Source organism: Rhamphochromis longiceps, linkage group LG1 (assembly GCF_057381845.1).
Source record: "Rhamphochromis longiceps isolate RC_006_pf linkage group LG1, R_longiceps_female_GT1.1, whole genome shotgun sequence".
NCBI classification, from domain to species: Eukaryota; Metazoa; Chordata; class Actinopteri; order Cichliformes; family Cichlidae; genus Rhamphochromis; species Rhamphochromis longiceps.
In genome coordinates this window covers 42265722-42287677 of record NC_140557.1, presented here as the reverse complement: position 1 = coordinate 42287677, position 21956 = coordinate 42265722, and the positions used below count along the sequence as shown (strand labels likewise).

At 42.1% G+C, this 21956-nt stretch overlaps 1 protein-coding gene across 2 annotated transcripts; it reads left to right on the top strand.

The window, feature by feature from the left end:
- The first annotated feature begins 5082 nt into the window (after positions 1–5082).
- tollip (toll interacting protein) lies at positions 5083–21900 on the top strand. 2 transcript variants are annotated; one of them, XM_085409870.1, is made up of 7 exons: positions 5095–5237; positions 8159–8206; positions 12764–12913; positions 14546–14728; positions 19965–20117; positions 20488–20572; positions 20647–21900. In XM_085409870.1, the coding sequence occupies exons 1-7, from the start codon at positions 5205–5207 to the stop codon at positions 20868–20870; spliced, it is 876 nt and encodes a 291-aa protein (XP_085265996.1). In that variant the 5' UTR covers positions 5095–5204; the 3' UTR covers positions 20871–21900. The 2 variants fall into 2 exon arrangements, with proteins under 2 accessions (XP_085266006.1, XP_085265996.1); XM_085409880.1 differs by lacking the exon at positions 8159–8206 and having other exon boundaries at positions 5083–5237.
- Positions 21901–21956: the final 56 nt, after the last annotated feature.

Below are 21956 nucleotides of genomic sequence, written 5' to 3'. Positions count from 1 at the left end.
AGAAGTGTAGTCGGATGGTAACAAAGAGAGGGAAGGTAGTCAGAACTGAGGGGATTGAACTACCAGAAGGCAACATTGCAGACATAGAGGACAGTTACAAGTACCTGGGGATCCCGCAGGCAAATGGGAACCATGAAGAGGCCGCTAGAAAAGCTGCAACCACCAAGTGCCTGCAGAGGGTCAGGCAAGTCCTGAGGAGTCAGCTGAATGGTAAGAACAAGATCCGGGCCATCAACACGTACGCCCTGCCCGTGATCAGGTACCCTGCTGGGGTAATAGGCTGGCCAAAGGAGGAGATAGAAGCCACTGACATAAAGACAAGAAAGCTCCTTACCATGCATGGAGGGTTTCACCCCAAGTCCAGCACCCTGAGGCTGTACGCTAAGCGGAAGGAAGGGGGCCGGGGACTGGTGAGTGTCAGCACCACAGTCCAGGATGAGACAACGAACATCCAAGAATACATTGGGAAGATGGCCCCAACTGACCGAGTGCTCAGTGAATACCTCAGGCAGCAGAAACCCAAGAAAGAGGAGGGAGACGAGGAACCATCATGGAAGGACAGGCCCCTGCACGGTATGTACCACCGGCAGATAGAGGAGGTGGCTGATATCCAGAAATCCTACCAGTGGCTGGACAAAGCTGGACTGAAAGACAGCACAGAGGCACTAATCATGGCAGCACAAGAACAAGCTCTGAGCACAAGATCCATAGAGGCTGGGGTCTATCACAGCAGGCCAGACCCCAGGTGCAGGCTGTGTAAAGATGCCCCAGAGACAATCCAGCACATAACAGCAGGGTGCAAGATGCTAGCAGGCAAGGCATACATGGAACGCCATAACCAAGTGGCCGGCATAGTGTACAGGAACATCTGTGCCGAGTATAACCTGGAAGTCCCGAGGTCAAAATGGGAGATGCCCCCAAGGGTGGTGGAGAATGACCGAGCTAAGATCCTGTGGGACTTCCAGATACAGACGGACAAAATGGTGGTGGCTAACCAACCGGACATAGTGGTGGTAGACAAACAGAAGAAGACGGCCGTAGTGATCGATGTAGCGGTTCTGAATGACAGCAATATCAGGAAGAAGGAACACGAGAAGCTGGAGAAATACCAAGGGCTCAGAGAAGAGCTCGAGAGGATGTGGAGGGTGAAGGTGACGGTGGTCCCCGTGGTAATCGGAGCACTAGGTGCGGTGACTCCCAAGCTAGGCGAGTGGCTCCAGCAGATCCCGGGAATAACATCGGAGATCTCTGTCCAGAAGAGCGCAGTCCTGGGAACAGCTAAGATACTGCGCAGGACCCTCAAGCTCCCAGGCCTCTGGTAGAGGACCCGAGCTTGAAGGATAAACCGCCCGCAGGGGCGTGCTGGGTGTTTTTATATATATATATATATATATATATATATATATATATATATATATATATATAGGCAAGAATACCAGAGGCGAAAAACACCAGCTACTGGTAGACAGAACAGTCAGCCGAGACTGCAAGACCAGACTGACCAACCTGTGCACTGCCTGGATTGATTACAAGAAGGCCTATGACTCAATGCCCCACAGCTGGATACTGGAATGCCTAGAATTGTACAAGATCAATGGGACCCTAAGAGCCTTCATCAGGAACTCAATGGGGATGTGGCGTACAACACTAGAGGCCAACTCCAAGCCCATAGCACAAGTCACCATCAAGTGCAGGATCTACCAAGGAGATGCTCTGTCCCCACTGCTGTTCTGCATAGGCCTGAACCCCCTCAGTGAGATCATTAACAAGACTGGCTACGGATACGACTACGGAACGGAGCAGTTGTCAGCCACCTCCTGTACATGGATGACATCAAGCTGTATGCCAAGAGTGAACGAGACATCGATTCACTGATCCACACTACCAGGATATACAGCAATGACATCGGGATGTCATTTGGGCTGGAGAAGTGTAGTCGGATGGTAACAAAGAGAGGGAAGGTAGTCAGAACTGAGGGGATTGAACTACCAGAAGGCAACATTGCAGACATAGAGGACAGTTACAAGTACCTGGGGATCCCGCAGGCAAATGGGAACCATGAAGAGGCCGCTAGAAAAGCTGCAACCACCAAGTGCCTGCAGAGGGTCAGGCAAGTCCTGAGGAGTCAGCTGAATGGTAAGAACAAGATCCGGGCCATCAACACGTACGCCCTGCCCGTGATCAGGTACCCTGCTGGGGTAATAGGCTGGCCAAAGGAGGAGATAGAAGCCACTGACATAAAGACAAGAAAGCTCCTTACCATGCATGGAGGGTTTCACCCCAAGTCCAGCACCCTGAGGCTGTACGCTAAGTGGAAGGAAGGGGGCCGGGGACTGGTGAGTGTCAGCACCACAGTCCAGGATGAGACAACGAACATCCAAGAATACATTGGGAAGATGGCCCCAACTGACCGAGTGCTCAGTGAATACCTCAGGCAGCAGAAACCCAAGAAAGAGGAGGGAGACGAGGAACCATCATGGAAGGACAGGCCCCTGCACGGTATGTACCACCGGCAGATAGAGGAGGTGGCTGATATCCAGAAATCCTACCAGTGGCTGGACAAAGCTGGACTGAAAGACAGCACAGAGGCACTAATCATGGCAGCACAAGAACAAGCTCTGAGCACAAGATCCATAGAGGCTGGGGTCTATCACAGCAGGCCAGACCCCAGGTGCAGGCTGTGTAAAGATGCCCCAGAGACAATCCAGCACATAACAGCAGGGTGCAAGATGCTAGCAGGCAAGGCATACATGGAACGCCATAACCAAGTGGCCGGCATAGTGTACAGGAACATCTGTGCCGAGTATAACCTGGAAGTCCCGAGGTCAAAATGGGAGATGCCCCCAAGGGTGGTGGAGAATGACCGAGCTAAGATCCTGTGGGACTTCCAGATACAGACGGACAAAATGGTGGTGGCTAACCAACCGGACATAGTGGTGGTAGACAAACAGAAGAAGACGGCCGTAGTGATCGATGTAGCGGTTCTGAATGACAGCAATATCAGGAAGAAGGAACACGAGAAGCTGGAGAAATACCAAGGGCTCAGAGAAGAGCTCGAGAGGATGTGGAGGGTGAAGGTGACGGTGGTCCCCGTGGTAATCGGAGCACTAGGTGCGGTGACTCCCAAGCTAGGCGAGTGGCTCCAGCAGATCCCGGGAATAACATCGGAGATCTCTGTCCAGAAGAGCGCAGTCCTGGGAACAGCTAAGATACTGCGCAGGACCCTCAAGCTCCCAGGCCTCTGGTAGAGGACCCGAGCTTGAAGGATAAACCGCCCGCAGGGGCGTGCTGGGTGTTTTATATATATGGACCGGCTGCTTCCAAATAGAGCCCATTTCATTCATAATGTTATGAATGAAATGGGCTCTAATCAGCTAATCAGAAGGTCGGTGGTTCGATCCCAGGCTGCATCCTGGCTGCATGCCAAATGTCCTTGGGCTAAGATACTAACCCCATGTTTGCCTACTGGTGGTGGTCAGAGGGCCTGGTGGCGCCTGTGTCCGGCAGCCTCGCCTCTGTCAGTGCGCCTCAGGGTGGCTGTGGCTACAATGTAGCTTGCTATCGCCAGTGTGTGAATGTGTGTGTGAATGGGTGAATGACTGAATGTAGTGTAAAGCGCTTTGGGGTCCTATGGACTAGAAAAGCGCTATACAAATGCAGGCCATTTACCATTTACCAATGTTATAAATCCAAGCCCATAATGTATTCATGATTTGAATCCTGGGTTGTGCGAAATCCCAGAAATAAACCCTTAACAAAGCAAATCTGTGAACTAAGGTTTAGATTTATAAGGTCATGTTGTGGTGATCCTCGGGTTGTGGGATGGGTGTTCATACTGGAGTGCAAAATTAAAACCAATGGAAAATGGACAAGAAAAGTTCAAAGCCATCAGGTTCTCAGTTTAGAAAAAAGAGAAAAGAAGAGGAGGAGAAACGAGCAAAAGATACAGGTAAGCAGATGTGTCATTGGATAATGGCAGGTCATCTATCCTGAAACAATCAGAATCAGAATCGGAATACTTTATTAATCCCTAAGGAAATTATGTGGGTTACAATTACTCCAAGAAGAAATTGTAGAAATAGCAACAGTAACAGACTAAACTCCAAACAATACATTATGTTACAGATTTTACACATTTAAGAAATAGCACTAATATATACAGATCACTCAATTATAAATATCAAGGATTAACAGAGGTGATTATAAATAAATATCAAGAAAATTTACAAGAATATTACAGAATAGAAAAGAACGTGTATAAAAAGTGTATCTTTTGCAGTGTTTACAGTGCATTAGATGGAGGAGTGGTACAGGGAGATGGCCACGGGCAGGAATGATTTCCTGTGTCGGTCAGTGGTGCTTTTTGGTAATCTCAGTCTCTCACTGGACGTGCTCCTGTGAGTAGCCAAGCCTTCATGGAATGGGTGGGAGGTATTATCCATGATTATCCTTATCTTGGACAACATTCGCCTCTCAGACACCACCCTAACAGAGTCCAGCTCCATCCCCACAACATTACCGGCATTGTGGATCAGTTTATTTAGTCTGTTGGCATCTGTGACCCTCAACCTGCTGCCCCAGCATGCAACAACATAGAGGATAGCACTGGCCACAACAGGGATACAAGAAGATAACATTAATTAGTAGTGATAGTGAAAAAAAAAAATTAGTAGTGATAGTGAAAACTTTTGTTTACGTTTGTTTGCCACTTTCCTTTGTAGCTTACTGAATCTTTTGGACTGTGTTCAGCACAATATTAATTAGTCAGTGTCAATTGTTGATTTGTCCTATTCTCATTGTATGATGAATTATGATGGCTGTTTGTTAGTCGTTTGCTGTTTGTTATGGGGGGAGGGGGGGGGCAGAGAGAGTGCTCGCCCAGGTCGCCAAACAGCCTTGGACCGCCACTGAATGCATTCCATTCATTTGTGGATCAGGTGTGACTCTTCACCTTCTGTAGTAACTGAAAAATCTTGAAGGTGGTTTGGCTAGAGTGGGTCTATTGCCCACTCCAACGCAGTAGGTGGCGGTAAAGCACTGTAACACTGGTTGTCACATGACATATATAAAAAAACAAGCAGGAAGAGGAGGTCTTTCGAAGGGTAAACATCCGTTGTAGTGGACAGTATATGTTGTTTTGTTTTTCAACGCCGCAAGCTTGTGATTTAAGAAAAAATAGAAAATCCCGATAAAGAGGAGACGACATGGCAACTACCATCAGCACCCAGAGGGGACAGGTAGCGACCTCGGTGTTTGTCTAGTTTGTTCGCACTGGCACGCACACAGCTAGGCGTTGCTCTGGATTGTAGTTCTGGTTCATTAAATGATCAAGAAAGAGTTGCACAGCACGGACACTAGCTTAGCATTCAATACCCGTCATTCAAAACGTCGACGAAAGTAATTAACGGATAAGCGTTAGCTTAGGTAGCTAATAGCAACTCAAGGATTAAGCTGCCAGGATAGCAACTCTGACGTGTTCCGTGTTACACAACAAACGATAAAGAACAGTTTCACTCCCGTGCTTCAGATCTGGGAAGCTGAATTCCAGTTTCTGTGTTGCTGCTTAGAGGACCCCGGATGTTTTGTGATTACAAAGAGTCAGAAAAAATTAAGCCTTTGATTTGTGGTGAGCTGATCTAATGATTACTCAGAAACCGACTAATTACAAGTTAATGAAGTTCTGAGACTTGAGCAAAACGGTGTTCACGTCCAATATTTTCCACGTGCTAGCATTACGTTAAAATGTTGGAAGAAAGGCTAGATAAACATATTAAAGGCATGGTTTACGTCTTTTAAACTCACAAAATCCTAAAAAGTCCTGCTCTTAGCGACAATAAGTTTCGCATCATTTTCTGTGTTTATTCGGGTAGATGAAGACAAACTGATTTACCCCACTATGTCTTGCAGTTTTTTAATGCTACATTCTTTGCTCCTTCTCTCTTGTACAGTTTCACTCGTGGAAGACAGAAAGTGAGAGATATAGTCGGCTGTAATGACTGGGGAAAAAGACTCATGCTTGAACACTGCTAGCAGCATTTGCACCCACTGAGTGAATTCATTTGGATTGGTCAGAGCAGTAAAAAGATCCGTCATTATATAGTTAGAATTTGTTGGACAAAGTTTTCTGTCTGTAAACCACCACATTGGATTTTAAATCGGACAATATGTGATCAGAATGCATACCTTAAGTTTTAATTCTGGAGTTTTTACCAAAAATTTTGGAATTAATTGTTTAGACAGGTTAAATGGGTCCTGTTGCATTGTTATTACGTGACAAATAAAGCAGCCATGATATCTGAAGTTGATTCAGAGTGAAGAATTTTGTATTCCGTAACTTTTCATTTCATTTTCATTTCATTTTTATTTATTTCACACTTGGTACTACAAATCAAACAAAACAACCACATCTTCTATCAACAAAACACAACAACCATGTGTGAAAAGGAGCAGGAAGAAGAAAATATTCTTATTAAACCCTGCCCCCTATCTACCATCGAACTTATATCACCGATGGGCACCAAAAATCAGGAACAAACTAATATTGACATTTCTCTCCGGTCGAATCCCAAACCAACATCACATTCATTCGCATTCTTCATACTGAGTTATCGTTTTAAACATATAACACTTTTTAAAACATTGTAGATTTATACAATTCTTTAAATTATAATGAAGTGAATTCCACAGTCTTATACCCCTAACCGTTGTGCTCATTAATCTTTGTGTAGTCCTGGCTAACTGATGTTTAAAATAAAATTTCCTTCTATTCTCTTCTCCCCTTGAACACATCAAAAATACTCTTTGTAACTTAAAAGGCAAAATATTATTTTTAGCCTTAAACATAATTAATAATGTCCGTAATTTCACTAAATCTCCTAATTTTAATAATTTTGATTCTATAAATAATTTGTTTGTATGTTCTCTATATTTAACATTATGAATTATTCATATGACTTTCTTCTGTAATAGGTTTAAAGGTTTTATGGTATTCTCATATGTATTCCCCCAAACTTCAACACAATAGTTGATATATGAAAAAAACAAAGAAAAATATAAAATACGCATTGTTTTATAATTTAATAAATCTCTTATACTACCCAAAATATAAATACTTTTGACCATTTTCTTTCTAATATGTTCAATATGAGATTTCCATGTCAAATTCTCATCCACTATTACACCCAAAAAACGAAATTCAGTAACTCTTTCAATCAATTCTTCCTCTATAAACATAATGACTTTATCCTCCTTTACACGATTGCCAAATATCATATATTTCGTTTTTGTCAGATTCAAAGATAATTTATTTACATCAAACCATTTTTTTATTCTTAACATCTCAGAAGTCATAATTTCAACCAAGTCTTTCAAATTCTCTCCAGAGCAATAAAAATTTGTGTCATCTGCAAATAAAATCGAATTTAACCTTTTAGATACGTCACAAATATCATTAATATATAAATTAAAGAGTTTAGGTCCCAAAATAGAACCTTGAGGAACACCACATACAATCTTCAGTCTTTCAGAAGTATTGCCAAAATAATAAACATATTGCAACCTATTCTCTAAATAACTCATTAACCAATTCAATGCTACTCCTCTCACTCCATGGTTATACAATTTAGAAATCAAAATAGAATGTTGTATCGTATCAAAAGCTTTTTTTAAATCAACAAATACTCCCACTGTGTATTTATTATTATGTGTTGCAGATGAAATATCTTCAATAAAAGTCAACAACGCTAATGCCGTTGACCTATTTTTACGAAATCCAAATTGGTTTTCATGTATTAGTTGATATTTTTCAATAAAACTATCAAGTCTTTGTGCAAAGAGTTTTTCTAGCAATTTTGAAAACTGTGATAAAAGAGACACTGGCCTATAATTGTTAAAACTATGCTTATCTCCTGATTTATATAATGGTATTACTTTTGCCACTTTCATTCTGTCAGGGAATACTCCTGACTGTAGCGAAAGATTAAAAATATAACAAAGAGGAGTACTTATACAATCTATTGTCTTTTTAATTATGACCATGTCTATACCTTCACAATCAGTAGATTTTTTATTTTTACAATTTTTTACGATTGCTACTATTTCTTTTATGGTAGTATCGGCTAAGAATATGGAATTAACCATTCTATTATCACCTATCCAGACTTCCTCATCTCCTGGATCATCATTTTTCCTGATTAGATTTGCTAAGGTAGGTCCAACATTTACAAAAAAAGAATTGAATTCGTTTGCTACTTCGGTCTTATCTTTAACAACTTGATTATTATTAATAAAATAATTAGGCCGAACTATGGGTGTGTTCTTATTACCCAATACCTCTTTAAAAATATTCCAAATGCCCTTAATATTATTTTTGTTTTCCTGAAAAACTTTATTATAGTAATCTTTCTTAGCTTTCCTCAATATTAATACCAACTTATTTTTATATAGTTTATATTTCATTTCCGCATTTTTAGTTCTATATATTATATACTCCCTATATAAATTATTTTTCTTTTTACACGCATTTGCAAGACCCTTAGTTATCCAAGGTTTCATATTTATATTCTTTTTCTTATGCTTAAATGATATCAATGGACAATGTTTATCATACAAGGCCAAATATATATTTAGAAATACTCCGTATGCAATGTTGACCTCATTAACATAAACCTCCTTCCAGTCCGTTTCCATGAGATCTTGTCTAAACCTATTAATTGCTTCATCATTTCTTAACCTTCTATAACTCACAAAACTAGCTTCTTTCTTTCTTTTCATATTTAAATCGAAAATAAAAAAGACTGGTAGATGATCGCTTATATCATTTATGATGAGGCCACTTTCAATATTATTCTCCAAACTATTAATAAAAATATGATCAATTAGTGTTTCTGATTTATCCGTTATTCTACTCGGCTTTATAATTAAAGGATAAAATCCTTTACCATATAATAATTCAAAAAAATCTGACGAAGCCTTATCATTTGTCACTTTACAAAGATCAATATTATAATCACCACACAAACATACAGTCTTATTTCCCTTAACCTTACTCAATAAATTTTCTACTGCTTCTGTAAATAACTCAATCTGTGATCCCGGTTTCCTATATATACACGTTACAATTATATTACTTCTCTTTTCTATATCCAATTCTACTGTCACAGACTCCATTAAATCATCCATAACAACAGACATACATTCAACTTTTTTACATTTCAAATCACAATTAACGAAAAGTGCCACCCCTCCTGCCTTTGTCTTAATTCTATTCACAAAGTACAAATCGTATCCTTCAATACAAAAATTACAACCCTTATTCTCATCTAACCATGTTTCAGACAGAGCAATTATTTGAAACTTGCCTCTCAGACTATACAGAAAATCTTCAATCGAAGCAAAACTTCTATAAAGACTTCTGCAGTTAATATGAATTAAAGAAAATGTATTGGCTATATCAACCTTATCCCTGAATTGCTCCTCTGTAAAATAATCACATGTGACATTAATTGTATTAAGCACATTCCTTTCAGGGTCAATACCTACTTCAAAATCATATAATTTATAATCTGTGTCGTCAACCATAATGCATAAATTATTCTAGCGCTATCTATTACCTCATAAGAAAGAGAAGGAAACAAAAAAGAGAAAAGAAGGAGAAAAAAAAAAAAAACTGAAAAAGGAAAGAAAAGATCCTAAGCAATCTCACATTCATTTATCAACATATTTTAAAGTCCGTTGATCTTGTTATCTTCCATATCCAATTTTACAATTTCCTTTTCACTGTAATTGTGAATATGAAACCCAAGAGATGTCAGATGACAGCAAGGAAGGCTGTCACGAGGCTATTATGCAGAACAAACAAACTAAAGCATGTGGTGATGTTTGTGACATCACGCATGTCATTGATTGTCATTCATTGATTGAAAGGATTTTCAACTGTAGTGGTCTAGATAACTACAAAAACTGAGTCTCTCTACAACAAGTGATGGACCTAAGTGTAGCTAACTAAAATTCAGCAGCATCACCAAGATGTCTTCCAAGTGAGCCATACATATAAATCAACACCTCTCAAACAATTTCAACAAAAGTTAAAAAACCCCCAAACCAAAAAACCAAAAGTCTCATCATGACTCACTTAATTGACTGTAGGTTGTACCTGCTAGTTAGAGTTCAAATTAGCATGCTGATATGTAAAACACGATTAAGTCCACCAACCCTCATTTGAATACGGGTGTCTAAGAATGTAACGTTAACCGAAGTCCTGCTTGTAGACGGGACTCTTGCAGTAACCTAGAAATACCTCTGGGGACTTTTTCGGGTAGTACTTTTGAAGCATTATCTAAATTAACTTACGTTTCTGTCGTCACTAGTACATCACCAGTCAAATAAGATAAAAACTGCTTCAAATATTTATTGACTTTGCCCCAAAATAAGGTTACAGTACCATATTTACCGCACTATAAGGCGCACCAGATTATAAAGCGCACTGTTGAAGACTGGCTCTGTTTTCATACATAAGGCGCATCGTATTATATGACGCATTAAGACAAACAAAACAGTCAGATAACTTGACCTTTATTAAGCTCATTCACAGTAACTCTTAACACTGTTAAGCTGTAACACATTAAATATTGAAAAATACACTTACTTTTTCCAGTACATTCAACTTCCACAATTCCCTCAAACTCTTCACCTTCCGTGTCTGAGTTACGGTAAACAGCTGGGCAATTTCAGCATCAAGCATGCCCGGATCCCTCTCATTATTGTCTGAATCAGTCTTGTTGTTGTTACTTAGCTGTTCAGTGATTATTCCAGCCTTCGTGAAAGCTCGGACGACACTTGAGACTGATGTTTTGTGCATTTTATGTTCAATAAAGGTATTTGTTGTGCCTGAAAATGAACAAATAAATGAATGAATGAATGAATGATACCTTAGCCCAAGCATCCACGATCCATTGGCAGGTAGCGGCGTAACTTGCTCGGCGTTGCCTCCCTGTTTTGGTGAATGTGTGTTCGCCTTCTGTCATCCAATGCTCCCACGCAGCTCGTAATTTAACTTTGAACAACCAATATCTAGTGGTTGGAGTTCTTTGGTTAATCCACCCGGAATGACGGCAAGCTCCGAATTAGTTTGCTTCACTTGGGTTTTGACAGCCTCGGTGAGATGGGCGCGCATGGAGTCGTAGATCAAAAGAGACGGAGATTTGTGGAAAAAGCCACCCGGTCTCTTGACATGAACTCAAACACTCGCTCATCTTCTCCTCGTCCATCCAGCCCTTTGAGTTAGCCTTGACGATGACGCCGGCCGGAAACTTTTCTTTTGGTAAAGTCTTCCTCTTGAAAATGACCATGGGTGGTAGTTTCTGGCCATTAGCTTGGCAGCCCAGAACTACAGTGAAGGATGACTTCTCGTTCCCTGTGGTGCATATAGATACCGTACTGGTCCCTGTTTTCTCAACAGTACGGTTCACGGGGATGTCAAAGGTGAGGAGGACCTCGTCCATGCTAGTGATGTGTTCTGGCCGGATCTTCTTTTCAGTGATCTCATTCTGGCAGTAGGTGCTGAAAATGGCCAACTTTTCTTTGTAATCGTTTGGCAGTTGCTGTGAGACTTTAGTTCTTGTGCGGATTGAGAGATTATGCCTTTTCATCAAACGGAAGCACCAAGAAGGTCCCCCTCGAAAGTCGCTGATCTGCATGTCATGTGCTGCCGCTGTTGCCTTGAGTCGAATAGAGACTGTAGAGACACTTCTGCCTGCTGTTCTCTGTTCAATAACCCACTGTTCAATTTTGTCCTCTAACTGCGGCCATCGCGCCGTGTTCCCTCGGAAACTCCTTTTGGTCTTCTTTACTTGTTTTAGGTCATCTTCTTGCTTCCTCCACTTGCGCACCATCGACTCATTAATGCCGAATTATGTCACAGCTGCTCTATTTCCATTTTCTTCTGCATAACTAATTGCTCGAAGGTTAAAATACGCTTAAATATGCCATTTTGGAGTCGTTATACACACACAACACGGGAATGTTGTGTTGAAGCACAGTACGTATTACTCTGCGAGGCTCCTGGCAACGGTCCTCTAAAAAAAATTTTGACAGATTTTTGAGCACAGTGTGCCACATAAAACCGGTTCGAGGTCAGTAAGCACAAACCAAAATTCATCCATAAGGCGCACCAGATTATAAGGCGCACTGTCGATTTTTGTGAAGATTTAAGGATTTTACGTGCGCCTTATAGTGCGGTAAATACGGTATATATATTTTTTACATTTACATACAAAGACCTGAATGAATATACTCTATAAAGACCTCATAATACTATATTTTCTCAATAGAGCACTTTCCTCTCCTTATTTGTGGTTCTGAGAGATTTCAAAAGTAGAAATGGGGGAGAGCTTCTAGCTTACTTGACCCTCTCCTGTGGAACCAGCTCTGAGTTTGTAGTCAGGGTTGGATCACCCTGCTAGAGTACTTCATTTGTTTTCCACTTGTTCTCCTCTTCGCCTTCATCTTAGTTTCAATAAGCACTTCATTTATCCCATATTTAAGTTATATGGCAATACTACATACTGCATGTCAGTAACTTTTGGTTTCTCTCTTCCATAGATTGTTTTTTGTTCTTTTCTCTCTCTCAAAAAATACATACAATGTTAAATAATTTGCATGAATTAGTATCTCTCTTAGTACAGCACCAAGCAATCCTCTCTTCCTCCAGCCCCCTTTATGCTGGTTTTTCTGGGTAAAACTTAAACCAGTTTTTTGCTTTCAGGTGTATATTGGGGAGCTTCCACAGGATTTTCTGCGAATCACTCCCACTCAGCAGCAGCAGCAGGTCCAGCTGGATGCGCAGGCAGCCAGGCAGCTGCAGTATGGAGGCTCCATAAGCACTGTAGGACGACTTAGCATTACAGTGGTCCAGGTGAGCACAGCTTCACTATTAGAAGTACAACTGGATGTCATTTCAGTATTTGTACCATTGTGGATAAAATATACACACCAACAGCTTGTTCTTTTATGTTACACATAAAAGCTTCTTGTTTAGTTTGTTAAGTTCTAAATTTTAACTGAAAAGTCATTATAGCAAAAGTGCCACAAATTCTTTATAACTAGGGATGGGTATTGATAAGATTTTAACGATTCCGATTCCATTTTCAATTCTGTTTAACGATTCGATTCTTTATCGATTCTTATTTTTAAAAAAGGAGAACACTAAAGTCAATTAGCTTAGAACTTTGTTTTATATCTTCTCTTTGAACAAGAGACAAATTTAGGAGTAACATGGCCTTACAAACCCAACAGTGAGGTCTTAAGAGATCCAGCCTACGGCTCTTCAATGGGGTGTCACAGGGTCCCCAGGAAAAAAAATGTAAATGTAAAATAATAAAATAAATATTCTCCTGTAGCAATAACAAAGTGTAACATAAATTATTCTGTAGCAATTACACAAGAATATCCAGTAATGTCCCTGCCTACAATTAAACACATTCACTTACCAAAGTGAAATCGGGGGCATCTGCTGTGGCAAACGGGTGCAAGCCTTTGACCACAAACTGAGTCACTGCTCGGTGACATTCGTCTATCCTGGCCTGAAAGGAGACGCTACCGGTAGACTGCAGCGAGAACTGCCAGCATCTGAGCCAGACTCTGTCTCATCATGGTCACTAAATGCACAGTAATGGCAGGTTTGTAATAAGGCAGATCGCGCTAACATAATATGCACTGTTAGTTGATTATTTACGTGCCGCATTAACGGGAGAGGACGTGCAAACGTTACCGCTGCTGCTGGGTTGAGATTCACGAGTCCGGAGCGGAATTAAAAACACGACATTCCTTTAAGGTCATCGCGTGTTTTGTGAGCAAATGCTTTTGCATATTCGTAGTGTTTCCTCCCTTAAATGAAATATCTACTTTGCAAGTATTGCAAGTTGCCCTGTTGTCATCCGTTCTCGTAAAGTATAACCAAACTTTTGAGCATTTGAGCCACTGGCGCCGTGTTTCCTGCCAGGTAAATGACGCTCCGCGACGTGGTGACGTCATTCGGGGCGACTGGAATCGATAAGGGAATCGTTTGCAAAAATGGCAAACGATTCCAAGGAATTGAAACAGTGGGAACCGGTTCTCAACAAGAACCGATTTTCGATACCCATCCCTATTTATAACAAACTGTTATTTTTTTGGATCTTCATCCATATTCTATGTGCTAGTTAACAGACAGGTTTATTTTGTTTCCTCCTTGTTGAACTAGTCTAATGCAGAGGTCAGTTCACTAACCCAGTGGTGGCGTGGAAATCTTTTTTGTCTTTCATGTAGTTCATGTTTTATGTCTGAAAAACCTTTTGGTTAAAAAGTTCCTCAGACCCCAGGAAGAGTAGCTTCTGCTATTACAGGAGCTAATGGGGATCTTGATAAACTAAACTAAGTTTTAGTTAGTGTTTATGTTTTTGTGTGTAACTTAGATTAAACACAGGAGTACACGTGCTAGCTATACTGTAATACACAAATCTTAAATTAATCAGTTAATTGAAGCCACCTGTCTTGTTTTATTGTGTAGGCCAAACTGGCTAAAAACTATGGTATGACCCGAATGGATCCATACTGTAGAATCAGACTGGGCTATGCTGTCTATGAGACACCAACTGCTCATAATGGAGCCAAAAACCCACGCTGGAACAAGGTGATCCAGTGCACGGTGCCTCCTGGGGTTGACTCTTTCTACTTGGAGATCTTTGATGAGGTGAGGAGGTCACAGAGCTTCTCTTCTGAATGGTTAGACATGGGCACAGCTTTTCAAAGATTAGCTCTATAGGGTCTTCTTCTTTGTTTTCTTCTTTTTTTTCATTTTATCTATTTGTCTGTTTCATTTTAACATTATCATATTGTGCAAGTAAGTGGACTGGTTCTTATATAGCACTTTTCTACTCTACCTGAGTACTCAAAGCGGTTTAAAACATGTTTCTATTCATCCGTTCATAGAAGCACTTTTTTAATCTTAAGTGCTTTGTAACAGTCACACTCTGATGTGGGTGTGACTGTTACAAACTGTTACAAACTGTTACAAACTGTTACATTGGAGGGCAACTTGCGGTTAGTATCTTGCCCAAGGATATTTGCCATGCAGATTGGAGCAGCTAGGGATTAAACCACCAACCTTTCAGGTTAGTAGATGAGCCAAGCATACATACCTGGTATGCTCAGGCTGTTAACCTAGTCTGACCCTGCTTAGCTTCCGAGATCAGATGAGATTGGGCATGCTCAAGGTAGTATGGCCAAAAGCTGTGAAATATGGCAATAACAGAGCTGACAGTCAGAGGAAAAAAACAAAAGGACAGAAAGAAAAAAGAAGCGGGGAGAAAATAGGAGGAATATAAGAAGAAGATGGAACACAATTAGAACAACATAATGGGTCGGGCATCGGTTTAGCTCACTGGAATGAGCAGGGGAGCATATGCAGCAAAGCTGGGAGCGGCCAGACCAGGTTCGAGTCCGACCTGAGACCCTCTGCTGCATGTCTTCCCCTCTCTCTTTCCCTCATTGTCCCTATCAAACCTAAAGCCATATATATATATATATATATATATATATATATATATATATATATATATATATATATATAAGATCAAAGTAGCACGGAGGGAGGTTAGCCAACTAACGGAGTTGCAGCAAGGTGCGACAAATAAGGTGCCTAAGAAATACAGCAAGCTGTCCATACCTGAGGCCTTGGAAACTGCCAAGCAAAGACTCACAGCCTTGGCCAGCCGCTTGAGGAGGTACACCAGAGAGATAGAAGGCAGGAGAATAAACCAGCTGTTCTCCACAGAACCAGCAAAGGTGTACTCTCAGTGGCAAGGGAACAATAAGAGAACAGCACCACCAAGGCTGGAGACGGAGCAATACTGGAAGAGCATATGGGAGAAGGATGCAACCCATAACGGCAATGCTCAGTGGCTAGAGGATCTGAGGGCAGACCACAGCGACCTCCCTGAACAGGGTCCAGTAACCATCACAGTGGCAGATATCCAAGAAAGGGTCTCCAGTATGAAGAGTTGGACAGCACCAGGGCCCGACATGGTTCACGCCTACTGGCTGAAGAAGCTGACTGCACTCCACGAGCATCTGGCAGCACAAATGAACCAGCTGCTAATTAACGAGAGACACCCGGAATGGCTAACTGAAGGCCAGACGGTCCTGATCCCCAAGGACCCCAAGAAGGGACCGGTCCCCTCCAACTACCGACCAATAACCTGCCTCAGTACTACATGGAAGCTCCTGTCAGGCATCATATCGGCTAAGATGAACAGGCACATGGGTCAATACATGAGCGGGACACAGAAAGGAATTGGCAAGAATACCAGAGGCGCAAAACACCAGCTACTGGTAGACAGGACAGTCAGCCGAGACTGCAAGACCAGACTGACCAACCTGTGCACTGCCTGGATTGATTACAAGAAGGCCTATGACTCAATGCCCCACAGCTGGATACTGGAATGCCTAGAATTGTACAAGATCAATGGGACCCTAAGAGCCTTCATCAGGAACTCAATGGGGATGTGGCGTACAACACTAGAGGCCAACTCCAAGCCCATAGCACAAGTCACCATCAAGTGCGGGATCTACCAAGCAGATGCTCTGTCCCCACTGCTGTTCTGCATAGGCCTGAACCCCCTCAGTGAGATCATTAACAAGACTGGCTACGGATACCGACTACGGAACGGAGCAGTTGTCAGCCACCTCCTGTACATGGATGACATCAAGCTGTATGCCAAGAGTGAACGAGACATCGATTCACTGATCCACACTACCAGGCTATACAGCAATGACATTGGAATGTCGTTCGGACTGGAGAAGTGTAGTCGGATGGTAACAAAGAGAGGGAAGGTAGTCAGAACTGAGGGGATTGAACTACCAGAAGGCAACATTGCAGACATAGAGGACAGTTACAAGTACCTGGGGATCCCGCAGGCAAATGGGAACCATGAAGAGGCCGCTAGAAAAGCTGCAACCACCAAGTACCTGCAGAGGGTCAGGCAAGTCCTGAGGAGTCAGCTGAATGGTAAGAACAAGATCCGGGCCATCAACACGTACGCCCTGCCCGTGATCAGGTACCCTGCTGGGGTAATAGGCTGGCCAAAGGAGGAGATAGAAGCCACTGACATAAAGACAAGAAAGCTCCTTACCATGCATGGAGGGTTTCACCCCAAGTCCAGCACCCTGAGGCTGTACGCTAAGCGGAAGGAAGGGGGCCGGGGACTGGTGAGTGTCAGCACCACAGTCCAGGATGAGACAACGAACATCCAAGAATACATTGGGAAGATGGCCCCAACTGACCGAGTGCTCAGTGAATACCTCAGGCAGCAGAAACCCAAGAAAGAGGAGGGAGACGAGGAACCATCATGGAAGGACAGGCCCCTGCACGGTATGTACCACCGGCAGATAGAGGAGGTGGCTGATATCCAGAAATCCTACCAGTGGCTGGACAAAGCTGGACTGAAAGACAGCACAGAGGCACTAATCATGGCAGCACAAGAACAAGCACTGAGCACAAGATCCATAGAGGCTGGGGTCTATCACACCAGGCAAGACCCCAGGTGCAGTCTGTGTAAAGATGCCCCAGAGACAATCCAGCACATAACAGCAGGGTGCAAGATGCTAGCAGGCAAGGCATACATGGAACGCCATAACCAAGTGGCCGGCATAGTGTACAGGAACATCTGTGCCGAGTATAACCTGGAAGTCCCGAGGTCAAAATGGGAGATGCCCCCAAGGGTGGTGGAGAATGACCGAGCTAAGATCCTGTGGGACTTCCAGATACAGACGGACAAAATGGTGGTGGCTAACCAACCGGACATAGTGGTGGTAGACAAACAGAAGAAGACGGCCGTAGTGATCGATGTAGCGGTTCCGAATGACAGCAATATCAGGAAGAAGGAACACGAGAAGCTGGAGAAATACCAAGGGCTCAGAGAAGAGCTCGAGAGGATGTGGAGGGTGAAGGTAACGGTGGTCCCCGTGGTAATCGGAGCACTAGGTGCGGTGACTCCCAAGCTAGGCGAGTGGCTCCAGCAGATCCCGGGAACAACATCGGAGATCTCTGTCCAGAAGAGCGCAGTCCTGGGAACAGCTAAGATACTGCGCAGGACCCTCAAGCTCCCAGGCCTCTGGTAGAGGACCCGAGCTTGAAGGATAAACCGCCCGCAGGGGCGTGCTGGGTGTTTTACTTTTTTTATAAGAAAAACATAATAGGTCATCCACTGGTGCACCTGTACGGTATCATCCAAAAAACAAACTGCATTTGTAAGAGAAAATCCAATGCAATGCGATTTAAAAACAGCTACTTCAACATCCTCCAATAAAGCACAGTACTATACAAAATATGCAAGAAAACTCTTCCTTCTAAAGGTGAAAGAAATTGTTTGTCTTTTACCACTTGGAGGCAGAAACACATTGTTGAGTACGAGCAGGCTACAAAGGTGGAGGTTAGCAGTTGGTAATGTGCTAGCCAAGTAAACACAGCTCTGTGGAGGTTACAGGAATACTCCTCTAGCTCTACGTATGTCAGGGGGGTGAAATGGTGGATGGAAATTACTTTTGAATAACCCTAATATTTTTTTCAGTTTTATTATGTGACAGTATTGTGAACGCTACTAAAAAGTTACAAGGTTATTTGTTAAGCAGTAATTTTTTTACTTAAGATTTCCAGGGGAAAACTATCTGGGCTGCTTTTATGCTTAGATTTTATTTGCATAGTATTCCTGGACATAATGCCGTGTCAGTGCTATTACAATTCTCCTAGCTCCTTGTTTCTGTAGTTTCACCCTTCAAATGAGGAAATGTGTTGTCAAGGATGGACAAAGTAAATGAAACTACAGTTGAAACTATGTTTTCTTACATTCTGTCTCTATCAACAGTGCATATTTATTGATGATATAGGGTGTAATCATAAGGTTCAGGGAAAAGGCCTACAAAATCTAAAGATCCTGTTCTAATGCGCCTCTGGACCATCTTCAGCATGACTCTTACCTTTTAGATCTCTCGGGGGAAGTTCTGTTATGTCCCTTTGTACTTGTTCTTGTACTTCTTTTTTTGTTCTTCTGAAATACGTGCTGGATGTTCTCCAAACTGCTTGGCACTAACAAGAGACCCCACTCTCACCGCCAGTTATGATCCATTATCACAAAATGTAGTCAATTTGAAACAGAAGTTGAAAGTTTATCTGCTTGAGGTTGAGGTCTATGGTGAAATTACATCAGCTCATCAGTGACTGGCAGTTTTTCTTTTAATTAATTAATTTTTTAACGATGGCTGCCCCTCACTGAGCCTAGTTCTGCTGGAGGTTTCTTTGTGTTAAAAGGGAGTTTTTCCTTCACCAAGGAAAAACCAAGTGCTCGCTCATAAGCGGTTGTCTAGTCGTTGGGTTTTCTTGTAGGGTCTTTACCTTACAGCAGGGGTGCCCAATCCCGGTCCTCGAGAGCTACCGTCCTGCAGCTTTTAGATGCATCCTTGTTCCCACACACCTGAATCAAATGAATGGCTTGTTATCAGGCCTTTGCCAAACACGATGGCATGCTGAAGAGGTAATCAAACCATTTGATTCAGCTGTGTTGGAGTAGGGATGCATCTAAAAGCTGCAGGATAGTAGCTCTCGAGGACCGGGATTGGGCAGCCCTGCCTTACAGTATAAGGTGCCTTAAACTGTTGTTGATATTTGGTGCCAAACAAGCTTGAAGGAGAGACGGCTAAATTTAAATCAGGCAAGCTGTTTGTTATGGGCCTCTTCCCAGAACGTTTTGGTCACATCTTATATTCTGAGCTGAACTGTTGTGTGAATTGTTTTCATACTCTGGTAATTTCCTTGTCTTAAAGCCTTACAAATGAAGAAACCGTTGAATTTGAACTCTGCTGTTAATGATCCAGCAGTATACATTTGCATTTATCCACTGACCTGATAATTGTTTCCATGTGTTGATGTACAGAGAGCATTTTCTATGGATGACAGGATAGCATGGACACATGTCACCATCCCTGAAGGCCTAAGGGAGGGCAGAGTGGTGGATGAGTGGTTCAGCCTGAGTGGACGGCAGGGTGACGACAAGGAGGGCATGATCAACCTGGTTATGTCTTTTGCTGTGAGGACATTTACACGCACCCTTCATCAGATAAGATGGAAAGTGCATCACACGTCTGTGTGTTAAATCACAGATTGAGTTTTGGTTATGCTGTTACTATGGATCCACAGTCGGTTTATTATTCCCGGAAGTATTTGGACAATGACAAAGTTTCCATAAATTGTTTTGTATAGTGTAACAAAACTAATCTTGAAAGCTTGGAACATGATAGCCTGTAATATCTATTATTCATTTTGATTTAGTTTTAAGGAAAAGGCTTTCAAAATGATCAAGTGTTGCTTCACTGTCAGGAAATATCTTGAAAACCATCTTTCATTTCTGTTTCATTTATTTCCATGAAGTGAAATTGTTAACCCTGTCTTTGTGCCAGTCTTTACCAGCAGGAATGATGACTCAGCCTGTCGTCTTTATGCCATCTGTATATCAACAAGGAGTAGGATACGTGCCCATCACAGGTCAGTCAGTGAAACCTTGTATCTAATAAGTTAAAAGCTGGTTCTTGTATAAGCAGTGTCATCTGTGTTCCTAGGAGTTCCTGCGGTCTACAACCAGGGCATGATGCCTATGGCAGTGCCAACTACCATGCCAGCAATTGGGAACCAGGGCCTACCATGCACTGAGCAGGACCTTAAGGCTCTGCAGGACATGTTCCCCAACCTGGATAAAGAGGTGGTTCGCACTGTACTGGACGCACAGCAAGGCAACAAGGATGCTGCCATCAACTCTCTGCTGCAGATGGCTGAGGAGCTCTAACTATACAAGACAGTCTGATACCAGACATGCTAACAGATGCATGCATTCACAGTGAAAGTAGTCTATATACAGAGCTCCACCCCTTCTCTTATAGACATGTTTATAGTCCTCCCACAGTAATATACTCTCACACACTGCAGCAGCAGCCGAGTTCCCAAAAGAGCTTTGTTTCCAGTTCAAATAAGGTCCCTAGAGCTTAAACACAACTCTGCTCCCAAGTTCTGACAGTCATTTTGGTATAGCCACTCAGTGGGTGTTCTACCCTCTAATCACAGGATTGGATTTTCACAGTGCACCAAATATTTCTGTTGATGCTTTTGTAAACAGTTTGTTTTGCACCTGCCATAACTGCAGCAAATCACAACCTCCTGTATTATTGGTATCTGTAAAGTGTGTAGTGCATTTCAAATTATTCATTGTGTATATATAGAGAAATGTATGCAGTAATAATAATGAGTGAATGACTACCCTGGTTAGAAGAACTCTTTTGTCCACTGTGAGTCATTTCTAACAAAGTTAATATAGGTTTACCATCACTAAGTCAGGACATGAAGGTTTTATGTGCAGTTACCTTCCAAATGAGTTTGAAGATGTCACTTTGCTACTGATATCTGAATGGAGGACAACAGTATGACATCTGCAGAGGTTTTAAGACCCACAATGCTCCTTGGTGACTGTATATTCTAATCTTAAGTCTTCTATTCACACCTGTAACCTGCCAACATTTTGTCTGCCAAAGTTCTTCTCCATGAGACTGTCAGTCTGCAAAACTCTTAATGTTGAAAGTGCAGTGGTGTCATGTGATTCTGTTATCTCAGTGTAATACACATCTTTCAGTCCAGGAACTTTGGTATTCCATTGGTGTTTACTGATTTCAGAATATTCAGAATATTTATGATTCAGCATGAATTGCAGTCACATGTCACTAGACAAGAACAAGTAGTGCACATGTTTTTGCTACCTATGAAGCGCCTTGAGGCGACCTTTGTTGTGATTCGGCGCTATATAAATAAAATTGAATTGAATTGAATGTTTTTAAGTGAGAAGGTGATTTAGAAGCCAGCCGATAGCAGATGTAATGGAAAT